Raw genomic sequence first — 21,161 nt, forward strand, 5'->3', positions numbered from 1 at the left:
TATAAGGTGGTCTTTTATCCGCCAGACCTGAAATTCATTCTTTTTTTTTTTTTTTTTTTTTTTTTTGCGGTATGCGGGCCTCTCACTGCTGTGTGGCCTCTCCCGTTGCGGGGCACAGGCTCCGGACGCGCAGGCTCAGCGGCCACGGCTCACGGGCCCAGCCGCTCCGCGGCATGTGGGATCCTCCCGGACCGGGGCACGAACCCGTGTCCCCTGCATTGGTAGGCGGACCCTCAACCACTGCACCACTAGGGAGGCCCCTGAAACCTGTTTTGAAGCGATTTAGTAGCCGGGATGGCGCAGCGGAGACGACTGGCCGGGGCGCCCCACGGCCTCCGCGATCTGTGCGCGGGTGCGCGGCGGGCGTGGACGCGGGCGCGGCGCCCGAGCTGCACACACGCACCTCCTCAGCTCCTGAACGGCGAGGCCGTCTTTCCTAAAGGAGGGTGTGCTGTGACGTAGCCTCAGCACCGGTACCAGCCCTGGGAGCTTTCGAGTTTTACACAGCCGTCATCTAACCCGCTGCCTGGGTCCCAGGACGGTCCTCAGGGCATGTCCACCAGCACGGGCGGCACGGGCGCGCGCGCCCCACCTCTTCCCACCCCTCAGCCTTGCTCTGTCTTTCATGCGTCGTGTTTGAAGAACATCGGCCTCGACCTCACAGGCCTCACGGGCTCTCTGAGGGGTTTGTTGATGTTTCTAGAATCAGACGGCGGGTTATCTGCCAAAGGTGAGGCCGCTTGGTAGCGAAACAAAGGCTCCCGGTCCTCCTGTCGGTTGCCTTTTCTTTATCATAAACTCTGTGCTGTAAATAGGTCTCAGCGGGGGAAACTGCTCCAGAATATCTATGGATGTTTCTTTGCCTCAGAAATGTCGTCGTATTTGGGTTTTGAAAAGAAAATCCATTTTCCTCTAACACGTTCACACCAACAAAGGAGTGCTGCCCGTAGCGACTGAAAAGCGGGCTCTTTGCCAGCCAGTCACACGGTCCTGGCGACTGTGCCGACAGCTCCGGACCCGCACCCCCGGCGCCACCTGCTCTGAGATGTCCCCGCCGGGCCCACGGCCAGAGCTGCCAGGTCCCCTGCTCCCAGCTACGCAGCAGTGCAGCTTCCATGGGGAATCAGCCCTGGGGCGGGTGGGCCTCAGTCATGGTGACCATCTGGACGCCCCCCTCTCCTGCCCCTCCACGAAGTGTCCGACACCTTCCCGACGTCTCCGCTCGTCCTCAGGAGAGAGGTGATCTCGGGGACAAGGAGAGCGACGTCACCTGTGTGTCACCCAGACTGGCTGTGACGGGCACCTGGTCGCTTCCGCCGGGGGCAGTGCCGTCCAGCGCCCTCTGACCTGGGAGCCCAGTGCCGCCCGGGGTCAGTCCGCCTCCTCAGACGGCCCTGAGGGCTGCAGCGAGCCTGGAGGAGGCCCCAGCGCGAAGCCAGCGTGCTTGCGTCTCCCCCTCGGGTCCCTGCAGTACCTCTGACCACCCACAGACTGAAGCGGGCGCCGCCTTGAGCAGGAGCCCCGCCCGTCCGCCTGTCCTCCGTCCACCCGTCCCTCACCCTCCACCGCAGCGCTGGCCAGGGCCGCGCAGGGGTGGGGGCTCCAGGTCCTCTGTGAAGCAGACTGTGTCCAAAGGAGGCTCGACTCAGGAGGACTCGGGTCGTTGGACTTAGTGACCTTGAAGATCTCCTTCGTCATAAAAATGGTCTTCATTGTGAAATCAAATCCAGTAACATGAGTCACTTACTAGGAGCGTTTACTAGGAGCGTTTACAAGCTCTTTACATGGATTATCTCATTTAATCCCCCGACAGGCCCCTGAGGTAATGCGCTGTTTTTAATCATCCTTTTATGGTTGAGGGAAACTAATCCACGATCTCACCAGTGAATAGAATCTAAAGCACGAGCCCCAGAGAGTCCCCTCCCACGCTCCTGTTGGCGGTGGATGCTACTCTCGGGTGCGTTAGTCCAGCTTGAGGATGCCACGGTCTGTGCTGTGGTGTGGGGCAGCTTTTCATGTGCCCGTTTGCCATCCGGTCTGTTCTGTGGCCAGGTGCCTGTTAAGGTTTGGGGCCCATTTTTAATTGGGTTGTTTGTTCTCTTATTGGTGAGTATTAAGAGTTCTTTGTATGTTTTGAATAACAATCCCTATCAGATGTACCTTTTGCAGATATTTTCTCCCAGTCTGTGGCTTGTCTTCTCATTCTCTGAATTTCTTTCACAGGGCAGAATTTTTTAATTTTATTGAAGTCCACCTTATCAATGATTTCTTTCACGAATGGTGGTGCCTTTGGTGTTGTATTTTAGAAAGCATTATCAACTCAAGGTCATCTAGGTTTTCTCCTATGTTATCTTCTAGGAGTTTCACAGTTTTGCACTTTACATTTAGGTCTATGACCCATTTTGAGTTAATTTTTGTAAAAGTGTAAGGTCTGAGTCTAGGTTCATTTTTTGCATGTGGATGTCCAGTTGTTCCAGCAACATGTGTTGAAAAGACTGTCTTTGCCCCATTGTATTACCTTTGCTTTTTTATCAAAGACCAGTGACCATTTACGTGGGTCTGTTTCTTTACTCTGTTCTGGTCGTTGACGTGCTTGTCTGTGCTTTCAGCCACACCAGTGTCTTCATTCCTGCAGCGTAACAGTCAGTCTCATGACTCTGCCCTGGGAACCCCCAGCCCCTGCTGCCCCCTGTCTCCCCACTGTCCTGGGGCAGCTGTTTGTCCTGTCTCCTCCCTTCTCTCGTGGACCCAAGGAGATGGTTGATCTTCCAGTCCTTTCAGAGTTCTACTCATTGTAAGGACGCAGTGGTGATGGTTGATCTTCCAGTCCTTTCAGAGTTCTACTCATTGTAAGGACGCAGTGGTGACGTCCACGCTCCTTACATGCAGAACTGACCAATTCCTCTTAAAGGAAGAAAGCTGAAACAGACAAGCAACGTCCCCCAGGGAGGGCGCCCTCTGAGGGAGGGGACGCTGGGGTGCGGGGGGGCTCTCAGCCCTGCACCTTGGTTGCCTCGTGTTCTTAAACTGACCTGTCACCCCCAGACTCAGGTCCCCCATCTGCATAAGGGGAACGTGGCAAAAATACTCTGTCTGCGCCTTCACAGGCCGTTGGGAGAAGTGAATGAATTAACTTTTGTGCTACGTTTTGTAAATTGCAAAGCACCCAGCACTCTTAGGTTATCGTTACAGTCTCCTAAGCAGAAGAGGTGGGTCTTAAAAGATATTTGCCAACGACTTTCAGGCAGAAAAATTCAACTCATAACATTGTTGCAAATGTGACGGTGAGCCTCACTCACCCTGAATCTGAGATGGTGCCCGAGTCCGGGGAGTAGCTTTGATGACCTGCGTGCGCTTTGGACCACATTCCCATGAAAACAGGCTGTCATTTAGATGGTCTCTAAAACATTTGTTTTAAAGCAAAGGAGCCTCAGCCTTCCATTTTTAAGGTGAGAATAGCACCTCCTTGCACCCGAGACAGAGGCTGTCCCTTGGCCCTGGCGAAGGCTGCTGGTCCACGGGCTCCGAGATCCTGCCACAGCCCTGCTCCAAAGCCGCCACGAGAAAAGGCCCCGGACTGGCCACTCCACTCAGCGCGCTCTGCTGAGTGAAGCAGACGCTGCCCGCTCGGCCCTCTGCCTGCTGCCACACAGGACGTGGCGTGTGTGGGCCCCTGCAGCGCCTTCTTGGAGGAGCCCGAAGACCTGGCCGAGGAATCAGAGCTGCGGTGCTGCCCTGGGAAGTCAGGGAGCCAGGAAGCAGAGTGAGTGTCATCCGTGACTAATGTCATCCGTGACTAAGCCCAGACGACCCAGCCGCACCGGCCAGCGACGTCGCCCGGGTCCCCAGCGCTTGGCACATCTCCTCCGGGCCACCCGCCCATCCGTGCTGCCCTGCAGCTACTAGCTGCCCCTGCCCTTTCCGCCGCCTGCCCTCCGGCCCCCGCTCATGCCTCGGCCACTCGCTCTGAGTTCAGAGTGAGAGACACGGGTCAGCATTTTTCGGGGTCTGTGTTGGTCTTATTTGCCCAGCAAGACCTACGAACCCCGGAGACGGGGCTGTGCCTTCTGTTCAAGGGGGACCCGTCCATAGACGGATGCTGGGGAGCAACGGTGGTTTCACTTGCGTTCCCTCGGCCCCTTCGTGTGAAGGTTAATCATTACTAAAAGGTCTGGGAGGAGCCACTGTTTCCCAGACAGTGATGCACGTGGCGTCAGCGGGTTCAGCAGAGAACATGTCAGGGTGTTTCACATCAGCCGAAGAGTGAGGCGACGGGCCAGGCGAGGTTCTAATCAGAAAGTTTCCTGAACCAGGAACCTCTGGTCTAGCCAAGGGGCTTTCAACTTTTTTTAATTAAAATCCACAGTTAGCAATGCATTTCACACTGTGACCCAACACAAACATTTCACAAAGCCACATTTTCTGTGCTACCTTCTTTATTTATTTATTTATTTTTCAGTACGCGGGCCTCTCACTGTTGTGGCCTCTCCCTCCGCGGAACACAGGCTCCGGACGCGCAGGTTCAGCGGCCATGGCTCACGGGCCCAGCCGCTCCGCGGCATGTGGGATCCTCCCGGACCGGGGCACGAACCCGCGTCCCCTGCATCGGCAGGCGGATTCTCAACCACTGCGCCACCAGGGAAGCCCCGTGCTACCTTCTTTAAATGTTGGTTGTTACCTAGGAAATTGATTGCATGCCCCACTACTGGGTTATAAATAGGGTTATCGTATAAAAGGTCAGCGAAACCTGGCCTCTCAAGAGAAAAAGGGGAGCTATTAATAGTCACTCCGGGACAGCAGACATAAACCAGGCCTGGCCCAGGCAAATGGAGGCTTCAGTCGCCTAGTTATGACTCAGTGTTTGGAAACACCGGCCGGCCCGCAGTGTTCCTTGAGAAGGGCTATGCCGCGTAGCTCCAGGGCGATGTATGATTGTGGAAAGTTCGAGCTGGAAGAGGACTTGCACGTCTCCCGGTCCCACACACTTGCTGGGGACTAGGAAGCCGCCCTGGGTGACAGCCAGCGGGGAAGGGCCGCCATCTCCTCCCAGGCAGGACCCCCAACGGGAGGCTCAGAGCGGCGGGTCCTGTGCTTGCGCACCACAGGCCCCTCAGAAGCGTTGAGAAAGGGGAGCGTTCCTGAACTGTTTTCCTCGCTGCCTGATCATGTGATGATGGCGACACATATTCAACTACTTTTTTACAAGTAAATCCAGTCTCAAACTTGCGACCGTAACGTGTGACTGTTTGAGAGCATCTTCCCTGGTAAAACCTCGCGGTGACAGGAACCCTGGTACGTGTGCGTCGGTGTCGGGGTGGGCGCTTGTGCCGAAGCCCCGGAAATGCGCCCCCCGGCTGCCCCTCGGGCGTCGCACTGGCGACATTCTCAGGCCCACCAGTGCGGACGCGTGTTCGTGGACACCTGTCGTTTAATCACCTTCGGGAGCAAGTGCCCCCCACCCAGGTTCTCCTCTGCTCTCCACACCGAGTGAGGCCGCACGCCCAGGAATCGTCCTGTGGGCCTCACGCTGAAACAGTATGAGGACTTTCTGTAAGAAAAAGAGTACAACCGTAAATATAAAAGTGAATGTTTATTCAGGATGAGAAAGGAGATGGCAGGTTCCTTTTCATGGACCTCAAGCATAGTGGATGCCCAGAACACTTACAAAGAAAAGAGTTAAAAACTGCAGTGTCCTACATGTTCTTTGATCACCTTTTGTTGGCTTAAGGAAAACAAATCCTTATAGATGTCTAGTCCTAAGACTTCTATAGACTCATAAAGCTCATAAGAAAGAGTTTTGGGAGGATGTCATCCTATTATCCTGATAGGGTCAAAAATGAATATTAAATTCAACCAGACGTTTGGAATAAATCTTTTGTGTATCAAAAAATTATAAAAATGGGGCTTCCCTGGTGGCGCAGTGGTTGAGAGTCCGCCTGCCGACTTGAGAGTCCGCCTGCCGATGCAGGGGACACGGGTTCGTGCCCCGGTCCGGGAAGATCCTACATGCCGCGGAGCGGCTGGGCCCGTGAGCCACGGCCGCCGAGCCTGCGCGTCCAGAGCGTTACGCGGGCCTCTCACTGTTGTGGCCTCTCCCTGTATACTCACACACACACACACACACACACACACACACACACACACACCCCCATATATATAACTGAATCACTTTGCTGTACACCTGAAACTAACACAACATTGTAAATCAACTATAATTTTAAAAAATGAAAATCAAGTAGGTACATCAAACAGCAAATCAGATACAGATGAAAAGAGAATTCTGGAACAGGGAAGGTAGATCCAAAGAAACTGCCCGGATGCAGCAGAGGGACGAGGGGGTGGGAAATAGAGCAGTTTCTGGGCATCAGGTGGAGGTCCAGCATCAATCTGATCACAGTCTCAGCAGGAGAAACGGAGACCCCGACCACCCCAAGCACCAGGGATAAAAGAAAATCCACAGCCGGGCAACTGTGATGAAACTAGAACATGCCACACTGCGGAGAATCTTAAAGACAGACTGCCCACCCACAGACTGCGCGGACGCAGCCGCGTCCCAAGGGGGGACTCGTCCTTACCCAGGACCCACCCGCGGAGCTGCTGCTCAGAATTGAAAGAGAAACAAAAGCCGATGGGTCCACACCCAGCAGACCCCCACTAAACGTGCGTAAGGAGTGTGCTTCAGGGGAAAGAAGAAACCGGAAGGAAGAACCGAGAATCAAGCAAAGTGTAAGAAAAAAAGGTGAACGTGGGGAAACCCAGCAAAGACAATTTAAAGCAATAATAAAGGGCGGGTAGCTAAAAAGCAGGGTGAAACGGCACAGGACAGCAAGCAGCGCAGCTCATGAGGGTGGAGGCGCGCGTGCAGAAGAAACCACCCAATAACCCCGTCAAGACCGCAGCACAGACACGCGTGAAGGTGTAAAGGCACACGGCGGGCGGGGTCAAGCCTCGGGGTCGGCGGTGGGCCGCCGTGGTTTTACTCAGTTGCCGGTTTGGTTCTGGCGTCTGTCTGCAGGTGCGTGTGTGGTCATCACGTTGTTTTCTGTGCTTTCAGTGGGCTTGAAATATTTCCTTTTCCAACTGTTTAACCTGAACTGTTGCCACAGGTGACGGTGGCAGCTGCTCCGAACACCCCAGTCCTGCCTGTAATCCTGCGTCCGGAGGAGAACAGGAGAGGGACAGAACCTAAAATCAGGGTTTCCAAGGACAGTTCAGAAGCCCAGCTCGCCCTTTGCTTTCTCCCCCCGCAGGCTGGAAGCCACGGAGCGACAAATCCCACACGCCGACCTGCGAGGCCTCAGACGGGGTCACTCCAGGCAGGATTTGGTTTCTTCACGCTTAGCTCCGCCGTCTTGGCGGACTTAAGACCCAGATCACACCGGGAATTCACTGGGGGAGCAAGAAGGCACCCTGCGGGAGGCAGGCGGCAGTCCCTATGTAGGGCAATGTCTTCCTGGTCCAGACCCGCTCCCGGAGGTTAAGACGAGCTCGGCGGTTTTCCTCTCTCCCAGCCGGAGGGCTGAGGGCGTCCAACCTGCTGCTTCGGGGTGGCGCCTCGACGCCTCCTCCGAATGTGGTCCCCACGTCGTTGCTTCCTTTGCTAACCCAGGCGGCTCCCTCCAGGCAGCTTTGCTTTATGGAAACCATCCCAGGTTGTTCACAATGAATTATAGGGGAACAGCTGGGTGTTTAGAGGGCCATTTTTGGCTCAGGATGGAGGTGGAACTCCAAGACGATGCTGCCTCGTGTGTTCCAGCATCAGCAGCCCGTAGCCCGACCTGAAGGGATCGCACGGTGGGATCAGGAACCTGGCCCGTTGTCCAATGCCGGCCACCAGTAGCTTACAGATGCACTTTCCTCTCTTTCAGATCACGTTTTATATTCTGGTGAAGGCCATTTACACCCTGGGCTACAGTGTCTCTCTGATTTCCCTTACAACCGGAAGCATAATTCTTTGCCTCTTCAGGTAAGTGGCAGAAATGAGCAATCCTGCCAAAAACGTGAGGAAATCATCCATTTAAGCCTCTCGGCCCATCAGAGGAGGGCAGAAACCACTGGCTCCACGCCCTCCTCTGTGCCGAGCCAACCAAACTCCCTGGGAAAATGCCAGCTTGAAATATGGTGCTAATGTTTACATTTGTATTTAAATACTCTGCATTTCTCATATGAGGAGACAGTACTGACCATGGATAAGAATGCAGTTCAACTGTTATTTACTAAACAGCAATATGCAAATGCTTTGAAAATACAGAGGCATCCTGGCCTTCCCCTCCCACTCAGAAGCACCCACATCTGGGCCTCACTATGGGTGCTCTGTTAAGAGACACTGTCATGTGTTCAGGAGCATGAGGACAGGTTCAAATCCTGGGTCAGTCTCTTAGCAGCTGTGTGACCTTGGACAAATTGCTTAACCTCTCTGTGCATCCACATGGAGGCCGATGGAGCCCACATGGCATGTGGGAGGTGTTCTCTGAATGGCGCCTGTTTTTCCCCTGCTCCTGGACCCTCCTAGGTCTGTGCTAGGTCTCTGGGAGCTAATAGCAGACATTGTGTGGCTGGTGGTCAGGGTTCAAGGGGGGGAGGTCGACGCTTCTATCTGGGGAAAGGTTCTAGTTTTTAGGATTAAATCCATGTCTTAAGCATCACTGGCCTTAAGTAAAATGGGTGATATCCAGCTTATTTTAACAGGGTTTTGATCACCTGTCAAAAAATAATCTTTAGAGAACAGAGAGCATTATTTGGGGTCTCAGGAATTGCAAATCGAGAAACACAGATTCAGGTAAAACTGAGAGGGTGCCAGGGAAGAGGAGTCGGGGGCTTGTAAAGGCAAAAGCCACAGGTTGTTAAAGTTGTCTGGCAAGAGTTAGGATTGGCTCTGATGCAAAAGGAAATATTGTCCTTAAGGGACAGGCTGTCACGAGTTGTTCAGGGGGTGGGGTCTGATATGTATCTGAGTTTCTGGAACACTGTGCAGACCTTCTGGACGCCTCGTGAGGCCAGTGAGTGGTCAGAGCTCAGATCCCGTCCGGCTGAGACGCGGTGGCCTCACTTCCTCGCGGCCTCTGGCTCCATCTGGAGGTTCTCTTGGCAACACCAACTCCACTTTTATTTTCCTCCCACACACCACGTATCTTATTTCCCTTTGCTAAAATATAGTTCAAATGTTGGCCAGTCTTCATATAGAATCAGTGATATAACAAATGGAGTGTTTTTAGAACATTAGGAGATCCATACTTGGAAGAAAAATGAGTGAGTGGAGGTGATGGAGCAGGTAGCGGAGATCTTAGCAGACGTTAAGTGGTGTTCCTCTAGTTTCAGGCATCTCGGCTGTGTCAGGTAGTTGAGAATTCTCAGAAAGAATGAGGCAATGCCTTTAATCCAGAACTGCACTTTGAAAAGTGTGGGGAAGACCTATAATATTTTATATGATAAAAAAATGTTCTTAAAAAAACACTGGTATTATATTAATATTTGTTCTGCTGTCTTCTGTATTTTATTGTACATTTTTTAATCTTGAAATTGTTAAATATGAAAAAGAAAGGAAACATTTAGGGAGGTAAGCCAGCACAGGGTAACTTGAATTAGAAATATTTCAGTTTGTTTTTAAAGAGCTCCTATGCTGAGCAGTCCATATTCTTGACACAGCAATTGCCTCAGGCTTGTACTTCATGACATATTTAACCAGCCAGCAATAGCATTTTGGAATTATTGCAAATATGGTCATGATCCATTAAGAGAACCTCAAATGGTTTTATGCGTATCACAGTCTTCTTTAAGAGGACATCATTCTTCACCTGCAGGTGACACTTCTTAGTTAGAAAAAGGACGTGTCTGCATTGGCTGTCATTCTGCTGGTTCAGTGTGTAATGATCCCAGGAAAAAGGGCCCAGAGCCCAGGGCTGGAGTACAGTCCCAGGCTCTGCCTTCAACTCGGGCACCCTTCCCACTTCCGTCTGCTGATGCCACCTCCCTGGAGAGCTGAGAGACTGAGTTAATTCTAAAATCCATGTTATAAAAATAATACGCTCCGGGGGGAGGGGAAAAAAATAACACGCTCCACTGTCCTGGTGATTATACCCAGGAAACAGAATTCTTTGCAGTCATCGAACATTTACTCTCCAAAATATAGCCCATAAGCTAAGAAAGCATCAAGCAACCATGTTCTTTTTTTTAAAAAACATCTTTCTTGGAGTACAATTGCTTTACAGGAGTGTGTTAGTTTCTGCTGTATAACAAAGTGAATCAGCTATACGTATACATATATCCCCATATCTCCTCCCTCTTGCGTCACCCACCCACCCTCCCTATCCCACGCCTCTAGGTGGTCACAGAGCACCGAGCTGATCTCCCTGTGCTATGCGGCTGCTTCCCACTAGCTATCTATTTTACATTTGGTCGTGTATAAATGTCCACGCCACTCTCTCACTTCATCCCAGCTTCCCCTTCCCCTTCCCCGCATCCTCAAGTCCATTCTCTACGTCTGTGTCTTTATTCCTGTCCTGCCCCTAGGTTCATCAGAACCTTTTTATATTTTTTTAGATTCCATATATATGTGTTAGCATACGGTATTTGTTTTTCTCCTTCTGACTTACTTCACTCTGTATGACAGTCTCTAGGTCCATCCATCTCACTACAAATAACTCAATTTCGTTTCTTTGTATGGTTGAGTAATATTCCATTGTATATATGTGCCACATCTTCTTTATCCATTCATCTGTCAGTGGACACTTAGGTTCTTACTTTACAGCAGAGAAACGGAGCATCTCATTTCTTCATCTCTCTCTTTCCCGAAGGCCATGCAGACTTGGGTATCAAACTCAGGGCCTAGTTCTGCGTGGGAGTCGTGGGTGGTCACTGATGCTGGCATCCTCGAGCGTGGCCTGTGGTCCAGGCACTGAGGAGGCAGCCCCGGGCCTCACAGGCCCAGGAATAGCAGCAGTAATTGCTAACACACTGTGCCATGCGTTTCATAGGGGCTTGTTAATTTGGTCCTTACGACACCTCCACCAGGTAAGTGCTCTCACGTCCCAGCTTTACCAGTTAGAGAAGGAGGCCTCGGAGGTGCCATGTGTCCCAGACTGCTGAGCAGATGAGCGCAGGGCCCCGATCCACCACCACCTTCACCCCGTTCACCTTTGGGAGTCCATTCATGCCACCATCGGGGGCGGATTCCAGCCTGGCTCATCTGGAGACACACTTTCAGTTGCATCCATCATCCGTTAGATCTGTACCTGGAAATGAAACTTTAAATGTGTGGTCAAGGCGTCGCTGAGAGACCCGGCAGCGTGACTCGTTTGGACGGCTTGCTGACCTGGAGGGGCTGTGCTCACCTGGGGGACAGCAACAAACCCCGGCCCCACTCAGTGGAGAGACGTGGTGAGAAGGAAGAGGAGCAGAGAAAAGAAGAGAAGAAAGAAAAGGGTTTGGAGAGATGAGCGCTCCCAGCACGAGAAGCACACGAAGCCGAGGCAGCGTCGAGCCTGCAGCCGTCAGACCACAGAGCAGGGTCACTGAGCTTCAGAACTGCTCCTGGGTCGTATTTAGTGTCGTCATTACTGAGGCCCGGGGTCGTGCTGAATGCACAGAAATAGACTTTTCGGAGTGAAGTGTGCGTGCAGGGACGTGGGCAGGGCTCCACGTGCAGCGCGATGCTTGTCCCCAGAGCGCGCAGCGCGCAGGTCGCGGTCCAGCAGGGTTGGCACCGGGGGCCAGTCTCCAGGCCGCTGCGTGTCGTCACCACCCGCTTCCCGAAGGCGGCCGTTATTCAGAGTTCTGACACCACACGCTGCTTTTGCCCATTTTAGAATCTTACAGACGGAACGCCCCAGTCTCCCCAGTTCAGCGTTTTGCAGGGAGGTTCATCCGAATTGTTGCGTGTGGTTATCCTGTTCTTTCTTATTGCTGTGTGAAGATAACACAACTCATTTATTCATTCAACGTCCACGGAGACGTGGGTGCCTCTCGGTTTGGGACGACCACAAGCAGCGCTGCTGTGAACGTTCTTGTGAGTTCTCTCCTGCACGCGTGTACACAGTTCTTCAGATGTGTGTGTGTATGTGTGCACACGTATATTTGTGTTCACACTTATTTTACGTTTATATGTCTTTCCTGGCGTAGGCCATGCACAGGTGTAGTCTCTCTAGGTACTGCACGTGGTCACCTGCCTTGCGGAGATGGCTTCCACTCCACCTCCCACCCCCATTGTCTATAACAATATAGAATTGTGTTTTTAATTTGCATTTCCCTGGTGAATAATGATATAATGTGTCTGGTAACTTTTTTTTCTGCAGGACCATTTCAAGTGTTTGCTCATTTTTCTATTCAGCTGTCTCTCTTTTTTTAAGTTCATTTTTAGGAGTCCTGTAAGAGCAGCCTTTCGTCAGATATGGGTATCACAGATTTTATCTCCAGCACTGTGGTTCGACTTCACACACCCCTAATGAGTCTTTTGATCAGCGAAAGTTCTTCATTTTAATGAAGCCTATTGACCATCTGTCTTTATGGTCAGAGCTTCCTGAGCCTGTTTAAAATATCTCTGGCATGTTCTTCTTTGTTATCATCTAGAAATTTTTATTATTTTAACTTCTCATGTGTAGGTTTATGATCCACTGGTGATTTATTTTTTGTGTATGGTGTGAGGTAGGGGTTCAGGTTCATTTGCTTTCTCTGTATGTGTATTCAGTTTCTCCAGGACCATTACCTGGAAAGCCCACCTGTGCCAGTGCGTTGCAAAGGCATCTTTGTGACTGTGTATCAAGGGACTGGATGCCCTGTTCTGTCCTATTTCCCTCTTTATCTATCACGTGCCATTTGTACATTGCTGTAATCGCTGTACCTTTATAATAAGCCCTGACTTCCAGCAGTGTAAATCTGTCAGCTCTTCCTTCTCACTAGGAAGAGCTTGGTCATTTGCACTTACATGTGAATTTTTTTAATCAGCTTGTCAGTAGCCATTAAAAAAACTCTTCTGGGATTTCATTTTGGATTGCATTGAATCTGTAGATCAGCTTGGATAGACTGGACATCTTTACAGTTTTTAATCATCCAACCAGTGATTATAGTAGATCCTTCCATTGGTTTGGGTTTTCTTAATTTCTTTCAATAATATTCTGTGGTTCTCTGAGTAAACATCATGGACGTCTTTTGATAGTCATGCTGAGGTATTTGTTTATGCTGTTGTATATATTTGTGTATACATAACGTTTAGAAAAGGAATTGATATTGATATATTGATCTTGCTTCAGCAGACTTGCCAAATTTATTTATGAATTTTATAATTATTCCGTAAATTCATCTGGATTCTTCTTATATGCAACTCATGTTTTTGTGAAGCACAGTATGAATAGAAGTGATGATAGAGGACCACCTTTTCTTATTTTTGAGCTCAGAGTGAAAGTTCTCAATATTTCACTTGTAAGCGTGACGTTTGCTGCAGATACTTTGAAGATACTTTTTACCAGATTAAGAGCATTCCTTTCAATTCCCAGTTTTCTGAGTTTTTAATCATGGATGGGTGCTGAATTTATGATGATTTTTCTGCGTATATTGAGATGAGCAGATGGTTTTTATCATTTGTTCATTTAATGTGAAAAAATACATAGGTAGATTTTCTGATATTAAATCTACCTTTCATTCCTAAAATTAACCCTAGTTGGTTGTGATATATTATCCTTTTACTATATAACTGGGTTTAGTTTACGAATGTCTTGTTGAGGATTTTTGTGTCTACATTCATGAATTTGATATAATTTTCCTTTCTGGTAAGATAGGCTTTGATATGACAGTTGCGCTGGTCCATAGGTGAATAAGAAAGTGCCCCCCTTTCCTATTCTGTGGAATAGTGTGGGTTAGATTAGGTGCTGTTTCTTCCGTAGCGTTTGTGGAATTCACCAGTGAAGCCATCTGGGCAGAGAGTTGTCATGTGGGAAGGCTTTCTTTTTAGGTTCAAGTTTTTAAAACAGACATATGACAATTCAGATTCTCTGTTTCTCCTATGTTAGTTATAAGTTGTATTTTTCAAGGAATCTATTCATTTCATCTACATTTCTGTATCTCTTATTATATTTTTCATGTATGTAAGAGCTATACTTATATCTCCTTTTTCATTCCTGGTACTGGTAATTTTTATTTTCCTTCTTTGTATCTTGATGAATCTTACTGTATAAAGCTTTATCAGTTTTATCAGTGTTTTCCAAGAACCAACTTTTGACTTTAATTTTCTCTCCTGTATGCTTATTTATTAATTTACTGACTTGTGCTCTTATCTTTATTGTTTCCTTCCTTCTGTGTTCTCTGTTTTCGATTTGGTATGCTTTTTCTAGCTTCTTAATTTAGGTATATGTTCAGCCTTCCTTTGTTTAAAATGCATTTATTTATACCTACACATTTCCCTCTCAGACCTGCTTTAGTTCCATCTTTTAAGTTTAAATATGTGTTTTCCATTATCATTGAGTTCTAATTTTTCTAAACTCTTTTTTTTATTATTTTTGAACTCTTAGGCTATAGAAGACTATAGGTTAATTTCTAAGCTGAATAGAAAATTAGTAACAAGTTGGATTGTGGCGTAATTCATGGTAATCTGGCTTAATTCATGGTAATCGGAGAGCATACCACATGAGTTAAATCCTCTGAAATTTGTTGAGACTTGATTTATGACTCAGAATGTGTTCTATTTTAGTAAAAGTTTCACTTTCATTTGAAGACAATATAATTTCCACATTTATTGGCTTGTATGCTACATACGTCATTTACATAATTTTGTCAATCATGTTATTTAAATATTCTAAATTTTACTATTTGTTTTAACTACTTGTTCTATCAGTTACTGACAGACATGTATTAAAATTTCCAACTATAATTGTGGACTTGTCTATTTCTTCTTTTATTTCTTTCACTGTTTGCTTTATATATTTTAAGGTTATGTTATTAGGGGCATACCCATTTAATGTTTTATTTTCCTATTAAACTGTCCATGTTTAGTAATGTCCCTTGACTTTAAAAAAATCTACTTTTATATTAATGTAGTTATATTAGCTTTCTTTCATTTGATATTTGCAAGATATATTTTCTGTGCTTTTACTTTGAACTTCCCTGTTTTATATTTAATTTGAGTGTTTTACAAGCTCCATTTATTTTTTTTTACAAGCTCCATTTAATTGAGATTTGCTTTTTATTTCCAGTCTATTTTTATTTTTACATACAGTATTTTATACTCACATTTAGACTAGTTACTGACAACTTGGAGTTTCAATCCGTCTTCTATCTCTTTGCTTTCAATTGTCTCAGCTGCTTCATTGCTCCTGTACTCACTTCCTGTTTCTTTTTAAATTGTCAAGTATTTTTATTATTCCAATTTTCCCCTTTCAGATTGTTAGTTATATATTCTATTATTCTTCTTCTGGTTTTCACCCCATATTAACAACATGCATCCTTGTCTCATAGGTGTTAACCTCCAGTTACTATTTTTATTGCTTCCCAGTCAGCTCAAGACTTCACAGCATTTTATAAGTACCACAAGGCATGATTACTATTGTTGTTTGGAAGTCAGTGTTTATTTACAGTTGCCTGTCTGTCTGTCTGTCCTGGTGCTCTTCATTCCTTCTTAAATTTTCATGTTTCCATCCAGGATCATTTTCCTCCTGCCTGAAGATCTCCCTTTAGTGCCTCCTTCAGCACAGGCCTCCCAGGAGTGAATTCTTATGATTTTTAATTGTCTGAAATCATCTTAATTTTGTCTTCATTTTTGGCGGATATTTTTGAGAGTATTGAATTCGGGCCCAGCCGCTCCGCGGCATGTGGGATCCTCCCAGACCAGGGCACGAACCCGGTTCCCCTGCATCGGCAGGCGGACGCGCAACCACTGCGCCACCAGGGAAGCCCTGCCTTCATTTTTGGAGGATATTTTTGAGAGTATTGAATTCTTTGTTGGCAGTTATTTTCTTTCCTCACATTAAAGATGTACATCATTAGTTCTTTTGAAAAAGTCAGCTGCCAGTCTCACCATTATTCCACTGAAGGATGAGTCTTTCTCTGGGTGCTTTGAAGATTTTTTTCTTTGTCTTTGGTTTTTAGCAGTTATACTATCATGGGCTTTAGTGTGGTTTTCTTTGTAATCCTCCTTCTTGGAGTTAGTGGAATTTCTTTAATCTGTTATTGTATTTTATCAATTTCAAAAATTCTTGGCTAGTATCTCTTCAAATACTGCTTCTACCTTATTCTCTCTCCTCTCCTTCTGAAACTATTTTCACGTATGTTTAACATTTTCATCATTTCCCATATATTTCCTATTTCTTTATATTTTACATTATTTTGTTTCTCTCTACTTTTGTCTAGACATATTCTACTAATCTATTTTCCAACTTATAATACTCTGATTTACAGTGTCTAATCTAATGTTAGAGCCAGCTATTTAATTCTTAATTTCAGGGTTATTTTTTAAGTTTTCAATTTTCCATTTCATTTTTACAATTAATTCCATCCTCTAATAACGTTCTCCATATCTTCACCAATTTTCTTGGCTATATTAATCAGAGTAATTTTACAGTCCATGTCTTAAAATGCCAGTGTCTGGATCTCCTTCTATTCTCTGTTTATTTTTGTTTTTGTTTTTTTTCCTTTTTAACTGTATTTGATCACTTGGTACTGTTTATAGCATACTTATTAATTTATTGAAATTACATATAATTAAATTGTAGAGACTTTAGATGATCTCTTACTACAGAGAGGATTTAATTTTTCTAGCAAGATGGGCAGACCAGCCTGAGCCAGGCAGGGATTGAGTTGACTTGAGGCCGTATTTCAGGCTCTGTGAAGGCTGGTTTGTCATTATTCCTATGTCATAGCCTTTTAGGGGTTTCAGATGAAAACCTGGGAATCTTTCTACTCATCCAACACATGAACACCTTAGGAAATGGAAAAAGGAAAGGAAAACCTCAGTAGATAACTGCCTGCTGAATTTTGGGCTCGCTGTGTTTTCCTGTTCTCCAGAATCATTGCTCCTGGAGTCTGTTAACTTGAAAGACTTTAACTTCCTTTGTTGTCCATTCCATCCAGTGACGATGTTATAAGCTCTGGGCCCCTGCTCTCTAATTGGCTGCTGTGCCCTGAGACATGGGTTAACCAACAGCCCAGGAGACAAGAGGAGATGGGTGCCCAAAGAGCCTCAGTGCCTCCCTCCTCACCAGCGCCCTGTCCTTCGAGTCCTAGCTTCTTCCGCTGCTCTCCAAAGCCCGTAGATAACTTTTTAAATCACATTGACCCCCTAGTGGGAGGGAAGTCAGATAAGCTTCTCTTCGTAGCCACAGGTGGAAGTCTATTTTAGTATACTTCTTTTTTTTTTTCTTGCGGGTACGCGGGCCTCTCACTGCTGTGGCCTCTCCCGCCGCGGAGCACAGGCTCCGGACGCGCAGGCTCAGCGGCCATGGCTCACGGGCCCAGCCGCTCCGCGGCACGTGGGATCTTCCCGGACCGGGGCGCGAACCCGCGTCCCCTGCATCGGCAGGCGGACTCCCAACCACTGCGCCACCAGGGAAGCCCTAGTATACATTTTTTAATGTTCTTCAAAATTTTTAAACTTTACTTAAACCTAAAGAGTTATGTTTAACAATGTTGGAAGTGCATCTGTGTGGAACAGCTTGTTTCTTTAAGACTCCAAACAATTAAAAGTCAGAGTTCAAGCAAATATCCAATTAAGTCTTCTCCAAAGCAGAATTTAAGTGTTGTAAATTAACTATAAACAAAATGTTCTGAGCATTTTTTAGAGAAGCAAAATATCACATAAAATTAAGTTCAGAGCCAGGTCCTTTGATGTGGGTCTTGCAGGAAATTTGCTGCAAAGATGGGTGGTCTGCACATCTGTGAAGTGGGGGCATGCCACTGCAGGCTCGACGCAGCACGGCTTTGCTTTATACTTTTATGCTGAAATCCTGTTTCTAGGACTCTGATCTAAGGAGCTAAGTCAGAAATAAGGGAAAAGGTTTATGCACAAAAATATTTATCATAATGCAAAGCTGTAAACATCTTAAATGTACAATAAGGAATAGTTAAATAAATGATTAACTTCCATAAAAAAGAAGCCTTAAGCTTAAAGCCACACAGGCAACTATGAAAGTGTGGCCCAAATCAGTGTTTGATTATCTATCTCCTCCCCCTCCCCCATCACCCTCTCCCCTCCCACCACCGCCTCCCCGCTCCGCAGGAAGCTGCATTGCACCAGGAACTACATCCACCTGAACCTGTTCCTCTCCTTCATCCTGCGAGCCATCTCGGTGTTGGTCAAGGACGACGTTCTGTACTCCAGCTCAGGGACTCTGCACTGCCCCGACCAGCCGTCCTCCTGGGTAAGGCTGTCCCTGTGGGCGGGGTCATCTCATGGCGGGCGAGTGCCTGTGTGAACTCCAGCCCCACCGACCTCCTTCCCCACCGCCCATCCCTTTGCTCCAGACCCACTTGGCATCGGGAAGAAGTCCCAGAGCCGGTGGTCCCCGTCAGGGCGCGGGAGCGGGCCTGAGCTCGGAGCAGGCCCACGGTGGCCAGAGACACAAGGTGGGCACGTGGGCACTGCCCGGTGGGAGGCCACGGCCGGAGTGCTGACCCCAGGCAGAGCCGGCCTCCCATGAGGCCGCTGCCCCGAAGCACCAGCGGCAGCTCGAGCCGGACGACCCCGGCACGGGTGGGCACGCACGACGCCGTTTCCTCCGCAAATGTCCGGGATTCTGAGCCGTAGATGCTTCCCCCGACTGCTGGGTGGAAATCACCTGCGCGGTGAGTGCGTCCCCGCAGCACCTGCTGGGAGCGCAGTGCGTGCCCGTGACCCGCGGGCGCAGCTCTTTGCACGAGGATGGATCACCTAACTGTTAGTTTCTACAGTGCAGGCTTGGCTTGTGGTGGACATTAGTGGGCCTTTGGGCGTAGTTCAGTTTAGTGCATTTATATTGAGCTCCTCTGAGGTCATGTCCTTCTACCCAGTCTTCTGACACCCAGTCGCACCCTCCACCTGGGTTCTACCCATCAACTAGTCCTGGTCACAGCTCTTCCACACTAGCCGGAATGCTGTTCTCCGCCCGCATCCCAAGCGGATGGATTCATGTGCTGGCACCGTTGCTCTGGACGGAGCAGATTTGAGTCAATGTCGTTTTAACGTAGTAAAGCTTTTATCACACCGAAGAACCTCAGCTGCTTCTTAGGTCTGCAGGTGCAATAAATAGCAATATACTCCTGGGATAATCTTGACCAGGAGGCATGTGGACTGAATATAATAAATTAGCAACAAGATCCTCCACCTGGCAAGTCTCAGCCGCAGGTGGAAGTGCGGCCCCTGGGCTCTCGTCCCTAGATCGAGCCTCCACTGCACAGCTGGGGGTGCACCCGCAGGCCTGGAGCAGGGGTGCCTGGCTGTCCTCCCGCTGAGGAGCCTTCGGTCCCGTCTCTGTGTGTCTCAAAGCTCTGCTCGAAGCAGCCCTCCTTACTTAGCTCTTCATTAAAGGAGGTAGTAACCCTGACGGACCCACAGACAGCAGGCCCTTGACCTGGAGCAGTGCTCTCAACTTTCTCCTGCTGTGTAGACGGAGGATCTGGCTGAAGGATGGGGAGAAACAGGGACCTGGGTGTCCCTGCCCTGAGTCCCACCTGCCTAGGGGTAAACTTGGAGGCCCTGGGCTCTGCAGTGAGGCTGAAGCATCTAAACAGGGATGCACCTGGCCCAAAGCTGAATGCTGACCAGGCTGCTGCTTGCTGTCCCGGGTGGGTTGGGGGCAGGCGGAGAGCCAGAGACAAGGGCTGGAGGCTGGGCTGGGGGTCTGCACATTGCAGAGAGTCCTGGGCCCACTGAGCTGCCATGGCCCACGGCCCGGGTCAGAATATGGCAGAGGGGTAGGAGAAGGAGAAGTGCGAAGAGCCCATCAACACACACAGGTGCACAAGTGCACACACACGCAGAACACATGCATACAGAGGTACGCAGGCGTGCAGAAACACACAGGCATACGTACGCTCACACGGAGACACAGGTGCACAGACCCAGGCACACACATACCCTTCAGGCTCTGTCCCATCACGAGTTTGGCTCCGTCCCTGGAAAGACGGCTTCAAAGGAAGGGGCTTTGCGTGGTGCTGGGGGAGCCCATGTCCTCGAGTGTGGAGCAGCTGTGGACACAGGACAAGTGAGACTGCACACGTGGGCATCACCACGGCCATCACCTCCGCCGCTCGCTGCGCACTGAGGGCTCCAGGCATCAGACCCACAGAGGCAACAAGGCCCGTATCCTGTTGACTTGCTCTTGCCCAGCACCTACAGATGCTGTAAGTCTCCCCAGCACTCTAGGGAAATGCCATCTGTCCCCGTAGAGCCTGAGAGGACACTTATTTCCAGGTGTGACACCTGATTTTGCCTTTGACAACCCTGGTGGGAGGTGCTGTTTTCTCGTCCTTTTCAAGGAGTTGGGCCTCAAAGAAGCCAGTGTCTTTATTGGATCAAAACGTGGACCAGGAGACAGAACCCCTGCCTCCGTCCCCACCAAGGCCAGCCCACACATGTGTGGGCGCCTCATTCTCTGCACTTGTTGGTCTGGGTTTCATCTAAATCTGTGGAAACTGTGCTCCAGTCTAGAGAAAATGAGCGACCAGAGGGCCACCTGAAGCTGACCTTCAGGACCCCCGTGGACAACGGAGATCGGCCCCCTGGACATCTGGCCGTGAGCAGTGATGGAGGCTTCGAGACAGGGGACGGGGCTGGCTGAGACCCTGCTGGGGTCTGTGCGGGGCACTGTCCCGGCCGCATGGCCATCGGCCTCTCCACGCTAAAGAAGACGAGGTCAGCCGACAGCCCGTCAACCCCCCAAACCTCCTGTCCTCAGAGTGTGTTGAAGGTGGATGAGCAACAGGAAAGAAATGCAGACATGGCGTTTTAAACATTTTATCAAGAAAATGGTATTGGAATCATCTTAAACACACTGTGTCCTCTTTCCTCCTCCAACAGGATATCTTGGAAATCCTCTGAGTCTAGCGGTGTCTCAGGGTCTGCTTTGAATCTAGCGTGCAGGTGTGACATAATCTGTGCGACCGTCCCACCAATAACAGGCACACCCTGTTTTCGTATTTCCTGTCCCCACGAGCGTCAGTGTACGTGTATCTTCATGCACGAGCGCTCTCACCTCAGTCAGGTG

At 48.8% G+C, this 21,161-nt stretch overlaps 1 protein-coding gene across 2 annotated transcripts in view; it reads left to right on the forward strand.

The window, feature by feature from the left end:
• Positions 1-21,161, forward strand: part of VIPR2 (vasoactive intestinal peptide receptor 2) — a 57,949-nt gene that overhangs the window by 27,370 nt on the left and 9,418 nt on the right. For both annotated transcript variants that reach the window (XM_024132097.2, XM_024132105.3), the window contains exons 5-6: positions 7,869-7,966; positions 18,197-18,338. In XM_024132097.2, coding sequence (XP_023987865.1) covers positions 7,869-7,966; positions 18,197-18,338 — 240 coding nt within the window. The remainder of the gene's footprint in view (positions 1-7,868; positions 7,967-18,196; positions 18,339-21,161) is intronic.

Source organism: Physeter macrocephalus, chromosome 5, assembly GCF_002837175.3.
Source record: "Physeter macrocephalus isolate SW-GA chromosome 5, ASM283717v5, whole genome shotgun sequence".
Classification (NCBI taxonomy): Eukaryota; Metazoa; Chordata; class Mammalia; order Artiodactyla; family Physeteridae; genus Physeter; species Physeter macrocephalus.